The 23521-nt window shown below is 39.5% G+C and overlaps 1 protein-coding gene across 2 annotated transcripts in view; it reads left to right on the top strand.

The window, feature by feature from the left end:
- LOC124554861 (GTPase-activating protein and VPS9 domain-containing protein 1) overlaps positions 1-23521 on the top strand; it is a 345101-nt gene that overhangs the window by 61699 nt on the left and 259881 nt on the right. For both annotated transcript variants that reach the window (XM_047128529.1, XM_047128530.1), the window contains exons 3-4: positions 9186-9362; positions 16998-17233. In XM_047128529.1, the coding sequence (XP_046984485.1) occupies positions 9186-9362; positions 16998-17233 (413 nt within the window). The remainder of the gene's footprint in view (positions 1-9185; positions 9363-16997; positions 17234-23521) is intronic.

Raw genomic sequence — 23521 nt, forward strand, 5'->3', positions numbered from 1 at the left:
CAGCATTCCCTGCCTTGTGGGAGCAGTATTTTCACTGCGGAGCTGGTTGCTCTTTATCGTGCACTCGCTCACCTTTCCTCCTGGCCCGGGGAGTCATTTGTCATATGCAGTGGCTCCCTGAGTGGATTGCAAGCACTCGTCCAGTGTTTTTCTCGGGATCCTTTGGTGCGTGGTATTCAAGATGCTGTTTTTGTTCTCACCGAGTATGGTCGTTGAGCGACGTTTGTGTGGACCCCGGGCCACATCGGCGTTCCAGGAAACGAACGTGTCGATTGGTTGGCCAAGCAGGCCACCACTTCGGCACCCCTGCAGCTTGGTCTTATGGAAAGAGACCACCGGTCAGCCCTACATCACAAGGTCCGCGATGTCTGGAGCTCTGAATGGTCTGTCTTGAACACGCCAGATAAGCTCTGCATGGTCAAGTCGTCCACGGCCGTATGGAACTCATCCTTGAGGGGCACGCGTAGGGACTCAGTTGTTCTCTGCCGTCTCCGAATTGCACATACACTGTTGATCCACAGCTATCTGCTTCGTCATGAGAATCCACCCAAGTGTCGCTGTGATGCAGGGCTGACAGTGGTCCGTCTTCTGATGGACTGCCCCCTTTTAGCCCCCTTGCAGGAGTCCTTTAATTTACCAGCTGCACTGCCTTTAATTCTAGGTGACGATGCCTCTATAGCTGACTCAGTTTTACGTTTTACCCGTGCAGCTGGGTTTTATCACTCGCTCTAGTGTGGGCGCCCCCGCATGATTTCTCAGGCTACACCCACTCCAGCGACTTTTAATTGTGACGTGTATGCCAAAATAGTGTCTTTTATGGTAACAAGTTGTGTTTGTACCTCTATCAACGCTTTCCAGCTGGAGGTTCTTCATTTGTAGTTGAGTGGTTGACCTTTTACCTGATCCATCAACCACTGTAGTCTGCTTTACTCTAGTCAACTATTTGCTCTGCTCCTTTTAAGTGTCCTCTATTTTGTGTTACTGCGGTGTTCATTTTAGCTCTGTACCCCTTGGTGTTCCCTCCCTCTGGGTGCAGAGGTTATGCTTTTACTGTATAAGCCTTTTACAAATATGTCTGTTGGGAACGGGGGACTGATGTCCTCGATGTTTAGCCCCCATCAAACCCCAAAACCAACCAACCAATTTATCTGATGCCACATATGAACATTTGCTTCTGTGACACCAAAATCTCTTCCTACTGCACAGTTTTATTTGGCCTGTACATCATAACTCACTATTAACTTAAAATTAGCATTGTATTGTACACATGAACAAATTATGAACTGTTAACTCATTTCTAAACAGAGCCATTGCTGTTATAGCATTTGTTATCATTTGCTGCAATTTACAGTTGTTACAGCACTGACAGTAGAAGCAATTTAAACGACAATAATACATTGGTCTCTTATTTAAACCCAGGATTACATTACTTCTTTTTAAACTTGGTTTCGGCATCATTACCTTGCCATTTTTATGTTTTCAGGTTTTAGTCCAATGTTCTACATGCCGTCTCCTGATCCAGTTAATGTAGTTCAGATTTTACCATCATCTTAATGATATGATAGGTTGCGATCCAACAGATGGAATTGTGGCCCCTGCCCCTGCTAACCTATCAGCTTACTCAGTACCACTAATACCTGAGTGGCTAAGGCCCATAACAGGTTTACCCTTTTGATTTACTCTAGCCGCACAAGGGTCTCATGGCAGTGATCATAGAACTCCTTGAAGTGGCTGATACAGATTTCGGAGCTGCTTGGTTGCCTGAATGGCTGTAGAATGCTGTGGATCTTTGTGGCACCCTGCAGTTGTTATATATAATTAAATTGCACTTGAGTGTGGCATATACGTAGTAAATAAAAATAAATCATGCTATCCTAAATTGCACTTGAGTGTGGCAATTGCAGATCATCTATTTTCGACCCATCAGTAAATAGACACTGTGTCCAGAACAGTATTGTGGTTGTTTCTTCTACTTTTCCCTACTTCCTGTTGTTACATAAAAATATTTATTGAAGCAGCCGAAAGTAGTCACATAGTCAGCTGGCATTTCCCCCATCATTTCTACACTGCCCAGTGACATTAATAGGACCACCTGTCAAAAACCTGGATAAGCACCCTTTACAGTGCGGACCAGTGTGAGACATGCAGGAAGAGAGTTAAAGCTGTTCTGGAAGGTACTAGCGGGAATGTAGAGTCATGCCAACTTAAGTGCCATGGCCAGCTGTGCTATGTGTCTCAGTTGAGGATTCATTGCGCAATCAGCCCGATTGAGGTGGTCCCACAGATTCTCAGTTTTGTTTAAATCCAGGGAGTTTAGTGGTCATGGAAATTTGGTACACACATTCAGGTGCTCTTTGAACCACTTACTTACACTGCGAGCTGGGTGACACACTGCATTGTCCTGCTGGTAGATGCCATCAGCCAAGGAAAAAGAGAGTATTTAGGAGTGAACATGGTACCCAGGGATAGATGTATACTTACGTTGATCCACTGTGCATTCCAGAGAGATGAGGTCATTCAAGGAATGCCATAGAAACATTCACCAGACCATAACACACCCTCTTCCTTTCTGAACCTTTGAACGATTGTTGCAGGGCTGTACGCGCCAACAGCCATCTGTCTGATGGAGCATAAAACGTGATTCATCTAAAAAGGCCACCTCTCACCGCTCAGTGGATGTCCAGTTGTGGTATTGGCATTCAAATTCCAGTGGTACACCACTGTTGCCTTGATGCCTGTTTTGGATAGTGCCATTTTGCTATGCATGGTGTACTTCAATCACAGCTGCACACAAACGGTTTACGGACTTAGCTGTTTTGTAAATACTTCCATCCTTGGCTTGAAAGCCAATGATGATACCCCTTTGGACATCTGATAAATTGCTCCATTTCCACATTACGATGATGACTTGTATACTCTCCATTGCTACTGCTGCCAACAGCCATGTGTGAGTTGTTATTGTGCATTGACGTTGAACACAAGTGATGGTCACATTAATGTGACTGGATGGTGTATATTTACCACATTCATTATATTAGTGTGGCACTCTGAATATCCTAAAACTTTCCAGTTTTTAATCTGTTTGCCCTTGCTGCTGCCTGCAGCATGATCTCCAACCCAGCAGTGGGTGTGCTGCAAATTCTATTGGGCTCTGCACATGCTCGAGCTTCTTAGCAGCCACCTTCTGTTCTACTGTAGCCCCGTAAGTTATCATAGGTTGTGTTCGGTGCATGCTCTTGGAACTAAGACCCAGTATATTCTACAGGCCCTCCTAGTGCACATAAGAACATCTTTTGCTTCTGAACATATATTCTCTATGTGAGGGGTCCATATTAGTTTCGCATCCAGGGTTATACGTAGATACTTCACTAGCCCTTCTACAGGTAGAATTTCATCGAAGGGCTTAAGGTTCTGGCAGGTGTCCTTGTAGCGTCTAGTGGTGTTGATCACCATTTACACATCAATCTTTGTGGCTACAACCTTTTGTCTACTCGGTGTGGTCTTGATCTGTCTACACATAGTGGACTCATTGGCATGCTCTTCTGCATGGGAGCATGCTGGATTCTTAAGATGACTTTGGAGACAGGATTGATGTTGTGGAAAGCTGCAGACAAAAAAAAAAATTAGTGTACCTAAACAATTCTCTATTAATCCAATAAACTTGAACAATCATTCAAATGTGCCCTTACCTCTGAAGCAGTGTGGCATTGATTCTTAGTATTTCCACTTGTAGCAACAGGTGAGACAGGTGAAGCAAACAGCCTGCGGAATACATGTGCTGCTCAGGAAGTGGCACGCTGACTTGGTACAGCTTACACGCTTGTGCTGAGTTGTGCCTCTGATGTGGATGTGAGCCAGCCAGTCTTCCAACTTGCAGCAAGTCACAGCAATACTCACAGTCTTAACTGTAGTTCAATGGTGGTGGCTGGAGAGCAGCAGTGGACAGCTGATGGATTATGCCAGCATGGAGCTGGGTGGCAGCATGTCATTCCTCACCCATGAAATGACAACAGGATCAAGGCTACAGAGTCTTGTGGATGCGGCAGAGTGCAGAGCTGCCAAGAGTGGGGATGGTTAACTACCCAGTGTAGATTCAAAACCTGGTGCCAGCGGCACTGGCAGCTACGGCGTAGTTATGATGTGGTTCGTAGGCTATGACTGACACGGGCTGGATGCAGCTACGTTGGCCAGCTTGAAGACCACATGAAAGGCTGGAGTCAGGGGGATTAAATGCAGTCACCCCATGATGACTCTATGGAAATGGCTGCATTTCTGTGCTGTGCGGAAATATCTCGAGCAGACCCACTGACAGAGGTCCAGCTGTTGTCATGCAGTAGACACTGAAACTGCAGATGTTCCTGAAGGCTGGTCCAATCTCAGGTTGTTGACACTAGGAAGAGATGGTACTGAAACAGCTTGCTGTTGCTGAACTGGCAGGATATTGTCCAACAGTGGTCAATGCCCAGCTCCTGGCACTCTGTCTTTGGCTCTGAGCACTACTATGGTCTATCCTGTTACAGTATGTTGATTTTCACGTAGAGGAACCTTAGTTAACCTCCTTACCCTAACGTGCACATTAACCAGTTTTCCTAATATCTTCAGAAGAATGGAGGACAGACTGATGGCTCTCATGCTCTTAGTTTCAGTATGATCAATTATTCTCCCTGGCTTCAGAATGAAAACAACTTTCACTGTCTTCCGAGCATTAGGAATGAGTCCTTCAGCTAGACTGGCTCTGAACAGTCTACGTAGTAGTCAGATTAATCTTTCTCCTGCTAGTTGCAGCAAATCCAGGAAAATTCCATCTGGATCTGAGGACTTGAACAGTTGAAACTTTCCACTGCCCACTGGATTTTAATGAAATCAACACATTCTTTGGCAGAGTCCCAGTTCTCCTATTATTTACCTGTAAACCAGTACCTCCCATGTGCAGATAGAGTGAGGTGGCACAGTGGTTAGCACATGGGACTTGTGTTCAGGAGGATGACAGTTCAAACCTGCATCTGGCCACCCTGATTTAGGTTTTTTTCCTTTGAAAGATCATGGCCAACTTCCTTCCCCATCCTTCCCTAATCCAATGGGACCAATGACCTTGCTGTTTGGTCCCCTCCCCCAAATCAACCAACCAAACTTACAGGTGCAGAATCTTGGTCTGAATCATCTGCGAGAGTGCATTGGGGGAAGTGAGTCTTGAGTAGTACATCCAGCACTTTGTGCACCACAGGATATCTTCCAGCATGATTGCTTTGCATGCCTAATACCAAGATTGTATTTAGCAACTGTGTTCTTAATATTTTGTTCAGTGTCCGTTCCTTCTTGCAGTCATAAACAGTCTTTTTACCTGCTTTCCTTGCAATTCAAACTGTTGTTCCACCAGGGTACATCGCTGTTTATGCACTTCCTGGTGATTGGAGAATTTTCTATGTGCAAGTTCTTGGTGGTGGACACAACTTCATCAGTTATTTCCTCTAAGTGTATTGGATTTCTTATCCAAATTTTGACTTCAGGTAAGTGGGGGAATAATCTGTTTAACATCTATTTCCATCTCAAACTTATTATACATATGGTCAAAGAAGAATGGTTCCATTGCCAAATGCCTTTCATGTAACTACCCATTAAGATATGTCAGTTACTTCTTCCCTTCTTCTCATTTCCTTAAGGTAGGTTCCCTACCGCTATTAAAGAGATCCAGGTTGCTCTTCAATAGATATTGAAGTAGGTACTCACTCCTGTTATTGGTGTCATTGCTTCCCAACACTAGGTTGTGTACATTGGCATCACAACCAACCAGCAGTTATTCATTCAGCAGCAAGCAGCCTTGTAGCAGTCTCCCACTTTCTGGGTTGGAGGAGCATGCTCATTGTAAGGAAGGTATGCCGAGGCCAATTCCGGTTACATTGTGTGCCTTCCTCATGCTGGTTCATTTTGATGATCAATAAGTCCCAAGAACAGAAGTTTGCCATCAGCATGAATGAAATTCCATCTAATACATAAAAATCAATGTTTGTTTGTTTGTTTGTGTTTTATGCACTGTCGTATAGTTCATGTGATGGCAATAAAACTTTGTCAACTTATTGCTTTCACTTGTGCAGAGGTTATAGGTGTAGTGCAATTTACTTGCAGTAGGTGGCATATGTGTTATACCAACAAATTTATTTGGAAGGGCACTGAAGTAGTGAGATGACATGTTTGAATGTGATAGAAACAAAAAGATTAGCATTGTACTGTCCTACTCATTTTGATGCCAATAGGTGTGCCGTATATCTGATCAAAATTTTCTTGTGCAAACAGTAATTTTTCTATTTTTCAGTGAATTGTGTAGTCTCCCACAGTGATTCGGACACCCCCACCCCCTCCCACCCTTGATATGAAGCACAGGTCTGAAATACTCGACCAAGCTGAATGCTGAATTCTATAATGACGGAGCTGGGAGCTGTTTCAGGCTCTTACCTCGTCCCTCAACACAGCTCCAGGCCCTGATTCAATTCACAATTATATGATCCAACACCTGAATTTTCCCCAAAGGCAACATCTCCTCAAGGTCTTAAAGTGTCTTTGGCTCCAAGGTGCGTGTCCATTGCAGTGGTGAGGTAGCTTAGTTGTCCCAGTTCATAAGCCAGGCAAGAACCAATGTCTCTCGACAGTTACCAGTCACATTTCTTGGGCCTCCTTTCTTATAAAAGGCTCCGTTGGCGGCCCTATATTCATCACCTGAAGACTAGCAGGCGGGCGGGCGGTCTTGATCCTACCTTGACCATACCTATTGTGCCAGCTATTTTTGTCATCCCTCTTTTACTATGTCTTAATTGCTTTGAAAAGATGCAGTTAGCACTACTATAAAGAAAGACCTTCCGGATTCCTTATCCTTCATGCCTGCTGATGATGAAGGAACAGCTGAACAGGTTTTTATGGGTCCTCTGAGTAACGTATTTGGGGTGGGACAGTTGTGAGAGATCTCTCCCCCCCCCCCCCCCCTCTCCTCCTCCTCCTCTTCACTTGCTGAGGCCCTAACATCTACTAACTGATAATTTCTCTCACCTAATTTTACCACTGCCAGTTCAGCTGATGTTTTTAGCCTTCTCACTTCTACCATTATGAATCTCCATACTAGAAGGCATTATTTATTCTGTTACTGTCTTAGCCATTCATCAGGTTGAGGGGTCAGATGTGGGTGAGGTATCTCTCGCCACAGATGAGCCCGGAGGGGTGGTGGTGGTGGTGGTGGGGGGGAGATGGGAGGTCCCTAATCTGCTCTTGGACCTGCATACTGGTCCAAACCATATACTTTTACCTTTGTTTCAATTATTTCTCATGTCTGGCATCAATATTGCTTTCAGTGCCTCAGTTTTACAATTCCTACATACTGTCATAATACAGTTGGATTTCTTTCTGATGTCATTAACTTGAGATGGCCTATTTCTCGAACAAGCAGCTGATGACCTTGCTAAATAGTTTCTTAACTTACCAACCTACCAACTTTGGATGTTAGTTTTATTCATTCTTTAAGAATGTATTCACCTACTAATACTAGTATTAGGTTTGCTTACTCAAAAATATCAGTGAGAATGTTGATGATATTTTTATGATTTGTTAGGTAATAAATAGTTTGAATTCGAATTTGATGGTTGCATACTACCATAGTTTGGAGTAACCTTGTTGTAGGATCATAGCTCAATTGTAGTATCACTGTCAGAAATGAGTTTTGCTGTCATTTTCCTTTAGCATTTATTGTTAATGTGACTAGTCTGTTCACTACATTTTTCTGCATTTCGGTGTTTAAAGCTGCTCTCCCGGAAATTTTATTGGAAACAGGTTTCACAATTTACTTTATTTTCTTTATTTTTTAATATATAAAGTCAGTTGTTAATGAGTGCCAAAATTATTACATGATTTTAAATGGATAATTTTTTTTTTCTTTTTTCTTTTTTTTTTTTTTTTTTTTTTTATGTGTGTGTCTCCCACTTGCGTCAGGGCTGACCATAAAAATATCCAAATGTACAGATTATGCTTAATGAAACTTCCTGGCAGATCAAAACTGTGTGCCAGACCAAGACTAGAACTCGGAACCTTTGCCTTCGCGGGCAAGTGCTATACCAACTGAGCTTCCAAAGCATGGCTCACAACCCATCCTCACAGCTTTAATTCCGCCAGTACCTCTCTCCTAACTTCCAAACTTCACAGAAGCTCTCCTGCAAACCTTGCAGAACTAGCACTCCCAGAAGAAAGGATATTGCAGAGACATGGCTTAGCCACAGTCTGCAGGATCTTTCCAGAATGAGATTTTCTCTCTGCAGCAGAGTGTGCGCTGATATGAAACTTCTTGGCAGATCAAAACAGTGTGCCGGACTGAGACTTGAACTTTGGAAGCTGCAGAGTGAAAATCGCATTCTTGGAACTATGCTTAATGTTATTAACTAATGTTTGTTAAATTATTTAGTTTTTGTGCTGCTGCTTCCTTAATCACTCAAATCAATTTTGATTTTATTTATAAGATCCATATTTGTATCTTTTAAATTGTAATGAGATGTTTCTCTTCAGATTTTTTAAGCATTCTCACTGGCCTGCAGTAAATGAATCGAATAAATGGGTACAGATACTTGATGTATTATTTTGATACATCGTTTCCAGTTGAATTTCAGTGCTGGATTCTACTGGAAAAGTAAAATTCATTCTTGTGTTGTTAGCATTTGCAGTCGTGCTTATTTACATAGCAGCTGTGATTTCTGCATTGATATTTCTCCAGTTCTTTTGAATATCAACTAGTCATTGGAACACTCAATGTAGGTTTTCCCCTGTTTATTATGTAAATCTTTCCAGGTAAATGCTGGTTCAATTCCTTCACAAATATGTTTCTTCAACTTTGCTCATATGAGCACGTGCTCCACCTCTAAGTGATACTGATGTCAACATGATCTTCCTTCTTCCCAACCTTACACATCTTTAATGCTAAGGTATAAATCCTTCTCATAAATGAAAGTGGTGTGGCCATTTACTCTACAGTACCAGAGTTTATATAGACACTTTTGAAGATGGCCTTCATTTCTGGTTTGGTGGAAGTACGTTAGTTAGGTATCTTCAAAAGAATCTCTTGTACTGTTTGACAGCTGTGAACTTCTTAGTTGCCATTTCTATTATTATTCTTCATATTTTATGTTATTATGTGCTCATTGTGATTAACATTGCAGGTTACATGTGAAACATCCAGTTTGGCCCAGCTGGCCTGGGTGACAGCGCAGCAGAGATATAACCTGAACAGGCTTATTGTGTCACGACCAGACTGTACTCCTGCAGTTTGCTGTCAAAAGGCAAACACATTTGAACATACATCATTTATAGATGGTTACAAAGCTCTAGGGTTTCAGGTGAGCAATATTCTTTTCAGTGATTACTATGTAATTCTATTAATGAGCAACAAAAGAAAGTTACTTACTCATTGGGATATTGTGTAGAAGAAATAACTTATAAAACTGTGTCAAAAATAGTAAAGTTCAAATAGACTTTTATTATTAATGAAGGGAGCTAGTTGCACTGTAGAGTAGTGGACAGGTGTTAACTGACTTCAAGGCTGTTTAGCTTTCAAATTTGTGAAAGCTTTTTCCATGACTTTTTACCAAATGATGATCACATGAATAATATAGTTGGTTGGATAGCAATGAATAGGCCTAATTTTAATTACTTGATAAAATTATTCAGTTTGGTAACTAAATAAATTCAGACTCTCTATTAATCATCCTTCAACATATTGAAACAAAACAGAATGAAACATCCATAAAAGAATGGAAGAATGTACAACTGATAACTTCTGTGTTTGATTATACTGTGCAGATTCTCAACAGTGGTGCTTAAATATTTGGTGATGTTGGATTTATGAAGGTGCAAATTTTTGTGTGTATTGTTCTGTTTTCTGTTGTAGGAAACATCATCAGAGATTACGTTTATTTGTTCTCCAATGTAAACTTGCTCACTAGCCAAAACTGTTGAATTGTTCATTTTTACCTGCAAAAAGATCAATCCTACCATTGCCAAACATCAAGTCACATCAGCATGTGTCGTAGAGTTTGTGTGACAAAAGATGTGATGCTATTTGTTTTATTGAGCTCTAAGATCAATTACTTGTATAATTTCAATCCATATTTTTTTTCTGTTTGTGTTTGTGAATCTTATGGTCCCACTGTACATCCTAGCATGCTGTTGATTGGATCTCGATAAAACTTTAGTTTAGAAGAACCGAATTTGGTGGTCCAGTCATCTCATTGCATGATCTGCTGCTGCTGATTTATCCATGTAGCCCAAGTAGCAGTTGATCTTCTGTTCTTAAAGCTAGATGTTGTTCCTATGTGCACTTGATTGTATGTGCAAAGGATTTTGTATACTGCCACTGAGGTAAGTTTGGTGCATGTATTCAAATAACTGAGCACCTTTCTTGGCAGTTGAAGCACTATGTTAATACAGTGTTATCTTAGCACTCTGCCCATATGATCTGTGGCCTTTTTTATGACTGGAAGGAAAACTTTCCCTTTCGCTGTTTGTTTTTTGTTAAAAGTTCCAGCGATTATAGAGTGCAGTACGTTATTAATTTTTTCATCAGAGTTACCGTTTCTCCTAAAAGTAATTCTCCGATTATTCACTTCTTTCTCTGAGTATTGTGAATCACAGATCTATTTAGCCTGGTTCACCAATGTCCTAATCATCATCTTTCTGCTTGAGAAGGTGACTGGATCTTGTATGAAGGTATCTGTGCATGTGAGTTGACTTCATTTAAACTTTGTGCTGTGGAGTTCTACCAGTTTTTCTGAGTACTAGTTTATCGAAAATTATATCTAACCTTATTTCCGTTTTTCTTTGTGAACTGTACACTAAAATTAAGATCACCTAGAAATGGTGAGAGCTCTCTTTCTCTATGACACCACATGAAAAGTCTCATCAACATACTGAAACCTACAATTTTATTTTTTTGAAAGGCAAAGTTTTTCATACAGATATTTACAACTGCTTTGCTTGTCAACTCTGTCACAGGTCACAGTAGCAGAGTGCTAAGAAGACACAGTATTGGTACAATATTCAAATCGACAAGAAAGGTGTGTGAATATTTTAATACTGCAAAGGACCCTCACCACTCACTTGTCACAGGAGGAGTACACAAAATCCCTTGCAGATATGGTCAAGTGTACGAAAAGAAGCATCAGAACCAGAGATACACAAATTCTCCTTCCAGCCTGCTTGCTCCTATCTCTGCCACAACCAAGAAAACAACTCAACCTATTGCTCTGGAGACATGAGTGCATGTGTACTGAAGCACAGTGCTTAAAGCAGACCAGCTTGGGTTTCCGCAAGCATGGCGAGCTTCATGGGACCCATGCAGCCTGCTGCACCTGACAACAGGTTGCGTTATCAATCCAGCATGTTTAGCTAGATATACATTTACGCAGATAGTTTCATTGCAGCTCATTTATCATAACAGTGGAAGCTGCAAAATGAACAAACCAAACTTAAAGGCGATTGAGGAGAAATTAAGAATTGGGAATATATACCATTCACGAAACAGAGCCAAAGCCCAGCAGGGGAAAAGTTTTTGTGTGTTTATGAGGCAGATTCAAATAAATCGGTAGGGGGTCTCATAACGCAACTTGTGTAAAAAGTTACTAAACACTTATTTGGGATAAGACACTGGACTCGCATTCGGGAGGACGACGGTTCAATCCCGCGTCCGGCCATCCTGATTTAGGTTTTCCGTGATTTCCCTAAATCACTCCAGGCAAATGCCGGGATGGTTCCTCTGAAAGGGCACGGCCGACTTCCTTCCCCATCCTTCCCTCATCCGATGAGACCGATGACCACGCTGTCTGGTCTCCTTCCCCAAAACCAACCAACTTATTTGGGAACCTCGAGTATATTATGACAAGTCTTTAAATCTGACCAGTTGTTTCCTCACTCCATAAATATTTTGAAAGAGGACAAACACTTAGTTTCTGATAAGTGTGTGGAAATTTGTGCTAAGAAATTAAGACGATTTAGCAGTACATAGGCTTTCTAAATTAAGTACAAACAGTGATGGAAACTGAAAAAGAATGTGGCTCAGTGGATATTAAAAACCAAATTCTGGTGGTATGCAACATAGTGCAAAGAAAGTTTAGTATGAAAGAAATGCTTCTTCTTTAAGACATGTACTTTTTAGATTAACATAATATGAAAAAATAAACTTTGTGTTTGTTAAAATGTATTTGGGGAATTTAGAATGAACTGTTGTGGCCACTTAGAACAAATCCAGTGAACCCACAATACACATCCTGGAAAAAGTAATTAAAATTGGTATTACTGTGGTCATATTTGGCTAAAACACACACTAAGGTTATAGAAATAGTCTTCCAAAACCTTACTTTAGTTGGCATTGTAGTATAATAGATATCTTCAGGTTCTTAAGCACAAGTAACCTCAATTTTCAGAGAGAGTTTTGCTTACTACCGAAAACTTGTTGGAGGAAACCTGATGATGGTTCGAACTGAGAGTAGCCAGTATGTCTACTAATAGAAAGAGTGTGAAGTTGCAGTGAAAACTGTTGATTTTGATACAAATAAATCAGCCCATAATATGCTGGAAAAAAAGACAAATAAAATTCACCATTTTCTGGCTTGTAATGTCCCAAAATGAATGCAATTATATTGAGCCTTGTAGTGTGATACTTGCGTAAAAAAGGATTTTTCATCATCTTTCAAACCCTACATTGAAATCGTATTGAATAAATTGTTATGTAGCATAGCACTGTGGAAGGATGGGCAGACAAGCAAGATTCCAATAGTCTGTTTCGGTGCACATAGCTTGGCGTGGATGGGAATGAAGCAACCTGCCCATTTTGCTGATAACATGTGGCATCTTGCCTACCTGACTAACAGGCAAACATGGGCAGGTTAAAAACAGAATGTGTACACCTCTGGTTAAAACCAAGTTTAAAGATGATGATGTCCCATACTCCAAGGAGCATAGGGGATGATGCGGCAGACCCACACCACCGACTAAACAATTGCTGCCTGGGCAGCAAATTATGCAATGAGTTCAGGAGACCACCAAATTCGATTCTCCCATACTGAAGTTTTCATTATTATCCTATGATATAATATAAAGAAAGCATGGAAATTCATAAACACATAAACAGCTTTAACAGAAAAAAACTGAAATTAAATAAGTTGTTGGCCTTGGTATTAAATAAAGCAAGCAGCGCCATCTCTTTTGCCATCCAACTCCATAAAATATATTGTGGTGGCTCTGTTCCCTTTGCCAATCACCTACGTGTGGTTACATGTAAATAAAGGAAGGAAGGAAGATTGTGTTTATCAACATTGAGGTCATTAGAGATGGAGCACAAGCTTGGATTGCGTAGGATGGGGAAGGAAATCGACCCTGCCCTTTCATAGGAACCGTCCCGGCATTTGCTGGAAGCGATTTAGAGAAATCCCACGAAACGTAAATCTAGATGGCTGGATACTGGTTTTAACTGTTGTCCACCTCAATGCAAGCCCAGTGTGCTAACCTCTGTGCTACCTCACTTGTTAAACAGTTTGACAGCTGATCAAGTTTACCTTGGAGAATCAACTACCCACATGTGAACATGTAGCTAAAATACTACAAAGTGTGTGTTTCATGTATGCAGGAAAATTTTCACGATTGAGACACTGTTGTTTGGTAGAATAAAGTGGACAGGTAATTCCCTGTTTCAGTTACATTACCAATGTGACATGTTTCATGTATAAACACACCCTTTCTTACCAGTACTAATATAATCCAAATTCCACTGAACAGTCCATATCAGTGAGTACTTCATTTCATTACCTTTCTTTTCTGTTCCTTTCTTGAATGGGACAAGGAAAAAATAACATTGTGTACATCTGTAACACCCTAATTTCTTCTACCATGTTCTTACGACTCTTACCTGAAATACTCAGTAGAGACAGCAGAATCATTTTAAGTCAGTGCCAAGTAGTTATTCCTAAACTCAAGTAGTCTTTTTTTATAAAAATGTGACGCATCACCAGCAAATTTCTGTTCAATGGTGAAGTGGTAATTCAAAAGTAATGACTTCCTATTTACAGGCTGATTCTTGCAATTCATACAGTACAACAGGTGTTTAAATACAAATGTTAAAATTATTAAAATATAAAACTGAACAAAAAGTCCAATAGTCCGCTGTAGCTGTGTTTATTTAAGTCGATTAGAGACCCACAGCTTTTAAGTTGCATCTTCTGGTGTATATAAATGCTATGTCATATGGTGTAGGGAGTTAGAGAATGCTGCAGAATGCAGTTGACGTGACTGCCCCAGTTTTAAAATTTTCTGTCGTGCATAGAAGAGGAGCATAAAGACTTTCAAAAAGAATTGTCTTTCTGTTAACATTTCACAGCATTTGTGGCATATCTGCCATTGATTAAATGAATGATATTGTTTCTCTAGCCTTTCAAACAATGATCTTTTTCAGTTGTTTTAGTTTCCTGAATCTGTTTTAAATTAGTTCATGTTTAATATTTTCTGTGACAAACCTGATAAGATCGAAGATGGATCAAGTATAAACCGACCTTGTTTCTCATGTGAGCACAGTAGTCTGTGCAGGAAATTAGGACTTCAAAGTCCGTTGGGAAGGGAGGCGAGTGGTGGAAGGGGGGAGAGGAAGTTACCACAGTTTCAATATTTGTGCAGTTATTCAGCTAGCAGCTTCTACAATGAAAGAGACATAACTGCATGATTTCATAGCATACAATTAAAATATTCTCATGAGCAGTGAGTCTAGCTAAATCATATTTAGTAGAGTGAGACAGTAGATGCAGCCTGGAACCAAATTTCAATGTAAAGGTTTTTGTGAAATATTAGATCATGTGCAAAACTTGAGCCACCATTGCCATTCCAGAACCCTTATCACTCCAGACACTGTTGAGATGGTTCATAGCTTAACTGAAAGCAGTTATTGTTGACAGTAGTTGAACTTCAATTGAGAGTTGGAACAGTAGTGTAAAGCAGGTACAATAGTTGGGCATGGCCGAATGGTACAATTTTGAGTATTTTTTCCTGTGTAAGAGTGAGGAAACTTCTCATCTACTAGAAAAAAGTGCCTTGAAAATGGCAGGAACTAACTGTCACAGTAAGACTTCTTGTTTTGTAATATTATGTTCTCATAAATAAAGACTGATTAATATTTATGCTCACTTGTATTTCCTAATTTCCTGATATGAAGTTTGGTAGGTATTGATTCATGATGAAACTTGTAATTCGTAGAAGTTCAACACTCCAGATACTTTAAAGTGCAGTATGTACTATTATAGCTAATTTGTAACTCATGAAGTTTGAGGTTGAGTCTCTCACCTTTTTCTGTGTTTGATCTGAATCAGCTTTTACCTTTATATAGTGCAAGCCATTATTCATTTTACTGCAGTAGGTACTCATCAGTTACATCATTTGCTCCCGTCCCTGTTTGACTAACAAGTGGAGTAAGGTAAAATTATGTTCTGGATTACTGAAGCTAAAATTCTCTCAATTAAATACATCCACTGTAAAGATAATTTGCATTTCAAGGCAGCCATCACATCTTTTAAGTTTTTAAAATCTTGAAAATCAAAACGTGGTTTCTCGATCATGCTTTGATATCTGAAGAAGGTGCTTTGTGATAAAACTCAGTGCTCGAGGCACCAGAGTGTCATTTGGACGAGGGGGATTCAAATCACTTGTGTGGCCATTCAGATTTAGGTAACCATTTCAGGCAAATGACACTTTGCTCCATCAACAAGACCATGATCAGTTCTCTTCAATGTCCTAGTCAATTCAGAGATTGTGTTCTTTCTCTAATGAACTCATCACTCATGGGGCATAAAGCCCTTATCTTCCCTTCCTGCCTATTGGAGTAAATGGCAAGTGAAATAACTTTAGTTAATTTTCCAAACAAACTAAGGAAATTTCACAGTTTGTACTGGATGTTGTTTCTTGGCGTTTCCATCATTTGTATTAGCTAGTAAAATCTGAATGACCACAAAATAGAGAGGGGTACTATCATCTAGTACTGTAGCTTTTGGTGAAGTATTGTCCATACTTGTGAAATATGACAAAATAAATAATGAAAGAAAATATGCTCCATAGTTGATTGTAATGTAAATGATCTTTATTGGAATAATGTGATTAGCTAGTTTTGACAACTTGTCATTTTCTAGAACAAGTTTGATATAATGTGTTATATATTGTAATTATCACGTTATTTTATTTACACAAATAAAATAGATATCACATTCTATCACTAAATTGAGAATGGATCCACATTACAACCTCAAATGTTATATTGTTAACTGTGCTCTAAGTACTAAGCACAGTTGCCAGTGTGATGTGAGGCTGTAACATTTGTGATTCAGATCCATTCCCAGAGTAAAAAAGGAGTATGATGTCTACTTTTTACCTGTAAAGAAAAATTTGTTGAAGCTAATTGCACGATTTAAATAAAGATCTTTTACACTACAGTCGACTACAGACCATGTTTTCTTTCATTAAATATTTACAGGCTGTGGATCCACACAGAAACAAAATTTTAATGAAATATGACAGTTTGAGCCAAGAATAATTTACTCCAAGCAAGTCATACCCAATGTAATATCCAAATGACCAAGCCCAATGTTGTGTTAGATGGACATATCTAGTGTAATTTATGCATTTATCCTCCTGTCAGTGCACAATTAGCTTCTATGATTCATTCTTCTCTGACTGGGTGTACTTTATCCTTACACTTTGTGATAACCTTACACATGCGAATTCTGGAACCATTTTTCCAGCTCTGCAGAATCTTTAGAAAATTGATTTTGATAGTAATATGAGATTTTGAAGCACAGCATTTGGATAATATGGAAATATGGAGACCGTTAACAAATTAAATAAAATTAAGTGGCAGTATAAAAGTTTAATTTTAGAATACTATTGTATCAAGTGAGTGTGAGGATGCATAATATATTAACTGTTTTAAGTTTGTACAATTACAGGGATGTCTGGCTTATGGACAGTTTCTGCAGAGAATTCGCAACTCTCCACAACTTCTAGCAGGATGTCTTGTGGTTGGCGACAAATTGCTTCCTCCAGATACCATGGCTGGTGTCGTCCACTCTGTGGCAACTGGTCTTTTGGGTAGCTGCATATTACCTGAAGATACTCACCTAGCTTTGACACTTCTTCGTCATCTAACAGAGCTGCAGCTGGTACCTTCAGACAATCCTCGAAGGTAATTATTATCTGCCTGTTGGTCTGTGAAATTATCAGAATACGTGAAATTCATGAACTGTGTTTATTTGATGAAAGTGTCATTTAAAAGTAATTTTTCCCAAAAGAAGAAAATATTGTCATAACATGCAAAAATTGGAGATGGGATAGAGGCATCTCGATTGCTAATAGGAACTCAAGCCTCAACCTAGTGCTGAGTTACAGACAATGTACCAGTCTTGTGTCAGGCCATTCCTCCACAGTGCTCATGGTAATACATTTAAATTATTCATAAATGACACAACTTCCTTGTCACCACAAAACCAGGTAGTGTGATTGATTGTTCTTCAATAATTTCATGTTTTTTTGACCAATTTATCTACAATTCTACTTTGAGTCTTCCATCAGGTCAGACTTCTTTTAAAATTAGATCTTGTGCCTGAAGATAATGTGCACTACTTCCTACCAGTCAGCTGCAAGGAAGTTTGTATATGTCCGAGTTCAAAGGAACATCTGCATTGGCGTTAGTTTTCTTAAATATATTTATAAAAGCTGGATTTCTGTGGATCAATGGGCTTTCTGTGGGTCAGTGGTGGGATAATACGGCAAGGATGGACAGCCAATTAGCTCATATGATGATGATGATGATGTCCCATACTCCGAGGAGCGTAGGGAACGATGCAGGAGATCCGCACCGCCGACTAGGCAAGGTCGTAGCGGAGGTGGTTTGCAATTGCCTTCCTCCAACTGTAATGGGGATGAATGATGATTATGATGATGATAATGATGATGATGAAGACAACACAACAACACCCAGTCATCTCGAGGCAGGGAAAATCCCTGACCCCGCTGGCAATCGAACTTGGGACCCTGTGTGCGGAAAGCGAGAACGCTACCGCAAGACCATGAGCTGCTCGTATAGAACACAATAATACCTAATTCATAAGACAGTGTGTAGCTGTGCATAAACCTTATTTGTGTGGCCACTGCTTTGCCAAAAGGAACACGGCACTACAGCTGGAAACAGGAGATCCAGCGTTACAGCTCACAACATTGAAATATCACCATCTCAGTTTGTTACTGCCTCTCTCTTGACTAGATTATTTTTGAACTTCACTTTTTCAACCAACTTATAATGAAATTTTTGAGAATGTTAATTAAGTGCAGAGTAACAATGCAGTTGTTTTACATTGTATTTTCATATATCAAGGCTGTGGCTATGGAGGGTAACAGCAAGTCCATCTCCATGTTGGAAACCTCTGTATTCAATATGTGGTAAATCCACAGCATACAGTTCAAAAATAAGAGATATCACCATGAATTACTGCTCTAAGCTAGTCTTCAGTGTTCTATAGCCCTTTTAGTCTCCAATGGGCACTCTCGAGTCTGCAGTTGGTGAACACGTTGTTAAAAAGTTTGTCTAGTTCACTGTACATGATAATCTGCAGTGATTTTCAGAGCAAGATGTCTCACTACACTGTTTCATAGGCAGCTGACAACTGTACAAACTCTATCTCTGTTGGTCCATCATGGCCAAGGGGCATCAGCTGGTAAGTAATTTTCAATGTCAATAAACCTCACCAACAGCCATATACATCAAGATATTTTATTTTATTCTGAAAGTAACCAGTTTTGACATTTCATGTGGCCATCTTCAGGCCCTATACTCTTCTATCCAAATAAAAGTACTTGTCATATAATGCCATAAATCTCTGGGTATGGTGAATTCCAGTTGTTCTACAGTTGCTTCATACTAAGACGTGACAGTTGTTGTCATGTTTTAGTATGAAGGAATTGTATAAAAAAACTGTTGGTGAAGTTTATTGACGTTGGGGAAAAAAGAAAGAAACTCTACAAAACTGAGGCCTAAAAGCAGGATTTCTCAGTACACAGTTTGATTGGCAGCTGATGACTTTACAAAACGGTGCCAGTGTTTTAAGTTTTTTGTGGTATCTACTCTTATTATGGGTCACTTGTGTTAATACTTGGTCACAGCAAACTTGTTTGTAAATGAAGCTAGCTTGTTCCTCAAGGACAGTTCTCTTGATTGTATCCCAGAAGACAGGAACCTACATCCTCTTTAACAACTATTAAGTGCAGCACAGAAAAGTATTTGTCTTACGTGTGCCAATTCATGACTCACTTTGACTGGAATGTTAATGGCAATTATATTTTAATTGTAATGCTCATGGCAAATACCCACTTTCTGGAATTTTATTGAAAAGAGCCAGGAATTCTTTTTTCTTCTAATCGTCAGTGTCTGAGCTTTAGTCTGTTAGGAATTCATGATAGATTTTGTCGAATCCAGCAGTTTTTCTACAGTTAGTGTGTTTCAGTGAAATTTCCAACTTAATGAATTTGATAGTGGGAGGGATAACAGACATGCACTCAGTTTTATATATGATGTTCTCTTTGATAATCCTTTTCATTGCTTTTTGCACTGGTGAAAAACCTACCAGCTCTGAAAGTTAGACATGTAAAGACATTCTGTCAGCATTACTTTGATTTTTACTATTTAACAATTTCATAGCGCGGTTAGTGGATCTTATATTAATAATGAAACTCATAAAAAATTACATTAAACATATAGTGTGAAAGATATGGTAATGTTACAAGTCTTATAATTTTCTTGATGCATTCCCATGTGGTGGATGATTGCAATTGGTACGTAGCTGCACAATTCATTTTGCAGAGGAAGGAAATCCACCAAGCAGCTACAGTTTTTAAGAATGTTATTAACAGAGGAGTTTGAAAGCTTTACAGATCCCTTACCAGTGAGTGAAAGCTATCTTTACAGTATTCACTGATGAGCTAAAACATTATGACCATCTTCTTAATACTGTGTTGCTTCACCTTGGAATGCAGTACAGCAGCAGTTCTGCATGTCATAGATTCACCAAGTCCTTGATATGTTTCCAGAGGCATGTGGCACGAGATGTCTATGCACAAGTCACACTACTCTGGTAAATCGTGGGCCAGGTTTGTGGGTGCAGAGCTGGCATCCAGTAGCTTCCCAAATGTGTGATCAGTTGGGTGCAGATCAGGCAAATTTGGTTGTCATGACATCAGTGAGAGTTCAGTATTCTGCTGCTCAAACCAATGTAACGCAATTTTGGTCTTGTGACTTGGACAGTCATCCTGTTTGAGGATGTTATCACCATCAAGGAAGGCATCAGACATGAAGGCATACAAGTGGTCTGCAATAATGTTTACATAGTCCACAAACTATCGTAATGCCTCTGGTTATTACTCGGGTCTCTTGGAAGCCCAAGTGAACGTCTCCTATAGCATAATACTGTTCCCACTGGCCTGTGTCTATGCCACGGCGTAGGTTTCCAGCAGCTGTTCACCTGGACAATGATGTATCCAGATATGACCCTGGACGTAGGGGTCATCTGCTGTGGAGCAACAACGAAACAAAACTTCCAACACCAGATAGTTGACATTTAGAATTAAAAATCTTTATTAAACTTTGAATTTCATTAAGACAACACAATGACAGATATTGCCACACAGTTACAAAAGTGCTGAGTGCAGCACACCATGCTACTGTTCAGTCTTAAAGTTCTCGAAGCAACTGTTGAAATAAATTTTGACAAATCCAGTGCTGCTGCTCTTCACAGGGCTAGTTGTTGAGATATTTGCAAGTCCACATTGATAACTGCTCAGAGTTTGTTTTCAGAACTCTTGCACAAAATTTTCCAAGTCCTTGAAACAGTTGCTGAAAAATTTCAAACCTCTAAATTCACACTCATTAGGCCACTCATTTGACCATATGTCATCCTCAGTCCAGCTCTCGAAGTGAACTATCTTGAGCCAGTATGGCCACTGCCCTTTTGGAGAAGTGATCTGTCCTTGTGAATTTCTCGTGTTTACTATAATTGCCCATCTTAATCACTATTAATTTTTTTTTTTTAATATATCTTTACTGATTTTGGTGACAGCTATCATCAGAATATCTCAGGTAAACAGAACAAATGAGAAGTAGTATACAATAATAAATTGTATAGAAAAAAAGTGAAGACATACCACATTTAAAATCTCGATACACAGTAGCTCATCAGTTCACATGTGCACTTGGACTATGACTAGTGTTGCTTAGTGAAGCAGCCTCTTAAATAAGAGTCTGTGGCCATTAGTTGGCATTAAGTGCAATTGGACATCCAGTTGCACTTTTTACCAACTAAAATTCTAATTATCATCAAGAATTTGAGCGTACAGTCACTTCTAAACATATCTATAAAATAATGAATTGTATTGGAACTAATTTAGATTTACATTTAACTTATTGCTACGACACATAGTGCATACGAATTCAGACCAGAATTTCACCAGCCTTCATATGGTGTCCTTAGATTGTAATGGGATCCTTAGTTTTCTCGTTGTTTGCATGTTAATGAGTGAGATAGTTAATTTACCCATATTTGCTATTAATTATTAATAAACATGATGAAATGTAACTGACTTCAGATAGCTACTATAGCCTACTGACTCATACTTCTGCTACGTTTGGTGATTTGAGATTTATTTTATGTTAAAATACAGTTTTAGTTATCAGAATGAACATTCTGGATCATAACAATCCAAAATGTATTTCATTAATAAAAATTGTGTACCTGTGTTTTGATAGAGCTGTTCGGGTGCAAGATAGAGCTGTTAGAGTGCTATTTGTGGACTGTTAATTATTTAAAATAGTGTAGGGCCTTAGGAAGTTATCAGTTTCTTAAGTCAGTTGGTATTTCCAAATCTTATGTCTTTAATATCTTAGGTACTATTCTGCCTACCAAGTGTGTGTTTAGATGCACTTACGTGTCTCATTTTTATCTTTCATGTGGCATTTTGGCCTAACTTGTAACTACAGTAGTTTAGATTGTATGTATTTTGTGGGCGTGAAATGAATTTTCGATCTCAGAGTCTGCACTGTGGCAGCACCGTACACAACCAGCAATCTGCAGTTGCCAAGCACATTTAGGTTTTTCCCATCGTACCATAACAGTCCAGGGTACCTACTCCCTTGTATAAGCCAGTTTAGTTTTTGGCTTCTTGTTTCCGCAAGTTGCAGTGTGTGCAAATGTCGTGTGCTAGGGGTAGCAGACAGCTCCAGTTGCTACATCCTCCCAAGTGATGCTTGCACAGCAATGATTTTTAAGAAATTAGTATTCATGATTCAGATATGAACCCTGTTGCAAATATTTATCATCATTGGGGATAAAGTGTGTGACTTTATGTAATCTTTGTACTCTAAGGTACTTCAAGACATTAAATGAATGCTAGCATCTATTAGACTTCTGTCGTGAATTACTTGTCATGTTCTTACTGCAAATAAATTTACTACTTTTGAATCAGTAGTGGACAGATAGTTGGATCACAAACACATTTTGAACTGTATCAAGAGTCACATAATTTAGAAAGATGTACTGAATCACCATTGTGAAAAAAATACATATATCTTAGGAAAAAAATGCCTACAGCGTCCCGCACAGGCTGATGTTTTTCTTGGCAGTTCCAAATTTATCCTCTCTCTCTCTCTCTCTCTCTCTCTCTCTCAATGAAAGAAAGAACTTTTGTGTCTTTGCATATATTGCATTATTTGTCCTGCCTTGTTTGCTTATGAGGTGGTCCACAATTTTCGTGTGTGTGTGTGTGTGTGTGTGTGTGTGTGTGTGATGTAAAACATATCTCTTGATTTTCATTTCAACCATTACCATCTGATCACATATTAATAAAATAGTGATTCATTTAACTGCTTCCTTGTGCCCTCTCAGAAGGGAAGCAAACCATATGGAAATAATGTGGTGTTGTCAAGATGGTTCTGCATTGTACAAAGGGCATTCAAAAAGTTTTGCACAATCGTCTCTAATCTTTTTATTTTTTGCAGGAGGAGAATGAATTTTTTTGTGAACATACTTGGAACATTTAGCTATACATTGAGCCTACTCAGTGTAGCCTCCATAAGCTGTGATGCATCTGGCCCAATGTACTATCCATGATGTAAATGCACTTTGGTAAAATTCTGGGGATTGACTTTTATACCATCACTCGACACAGGAAATATGGTCTTTCATCCTATGAAATTTTTTACTGCGCAGGTGAACCTTCAGACAACCAAAGAGGTAAAAATCAGATGGAGGATGAGGAACAATTTTCCAACCCATTTTCCTGATTTTCTCCTGTGTCATAAGGGCTGTATGGGGTTTGGTGTTATCATGGTGTAGCCTGATGAGCTGACCCTGAAGCTGTGGTCTGTGGGTCTTGATTGCACATCACAGCTTGTCCAATGACAAACAGTAATGGTCCTGGTTCATTGTGG

The sequence above is a fragment of the Schistocerca americana genome, chromosome X (genome assembly GCF_021461395.2).
Source record: "Schistocerca americana isolate TAMUIC-IGC-003095 chromosome X, iqSchAmer2.1, whole genome shotgun sequence".
NCBI classification, from domain to species: Eukaryota; Metazoa; Arthropoda; class Insecta; order Orthoptera; family Acrididae; genus Schistocerca; species Schistocerca americana.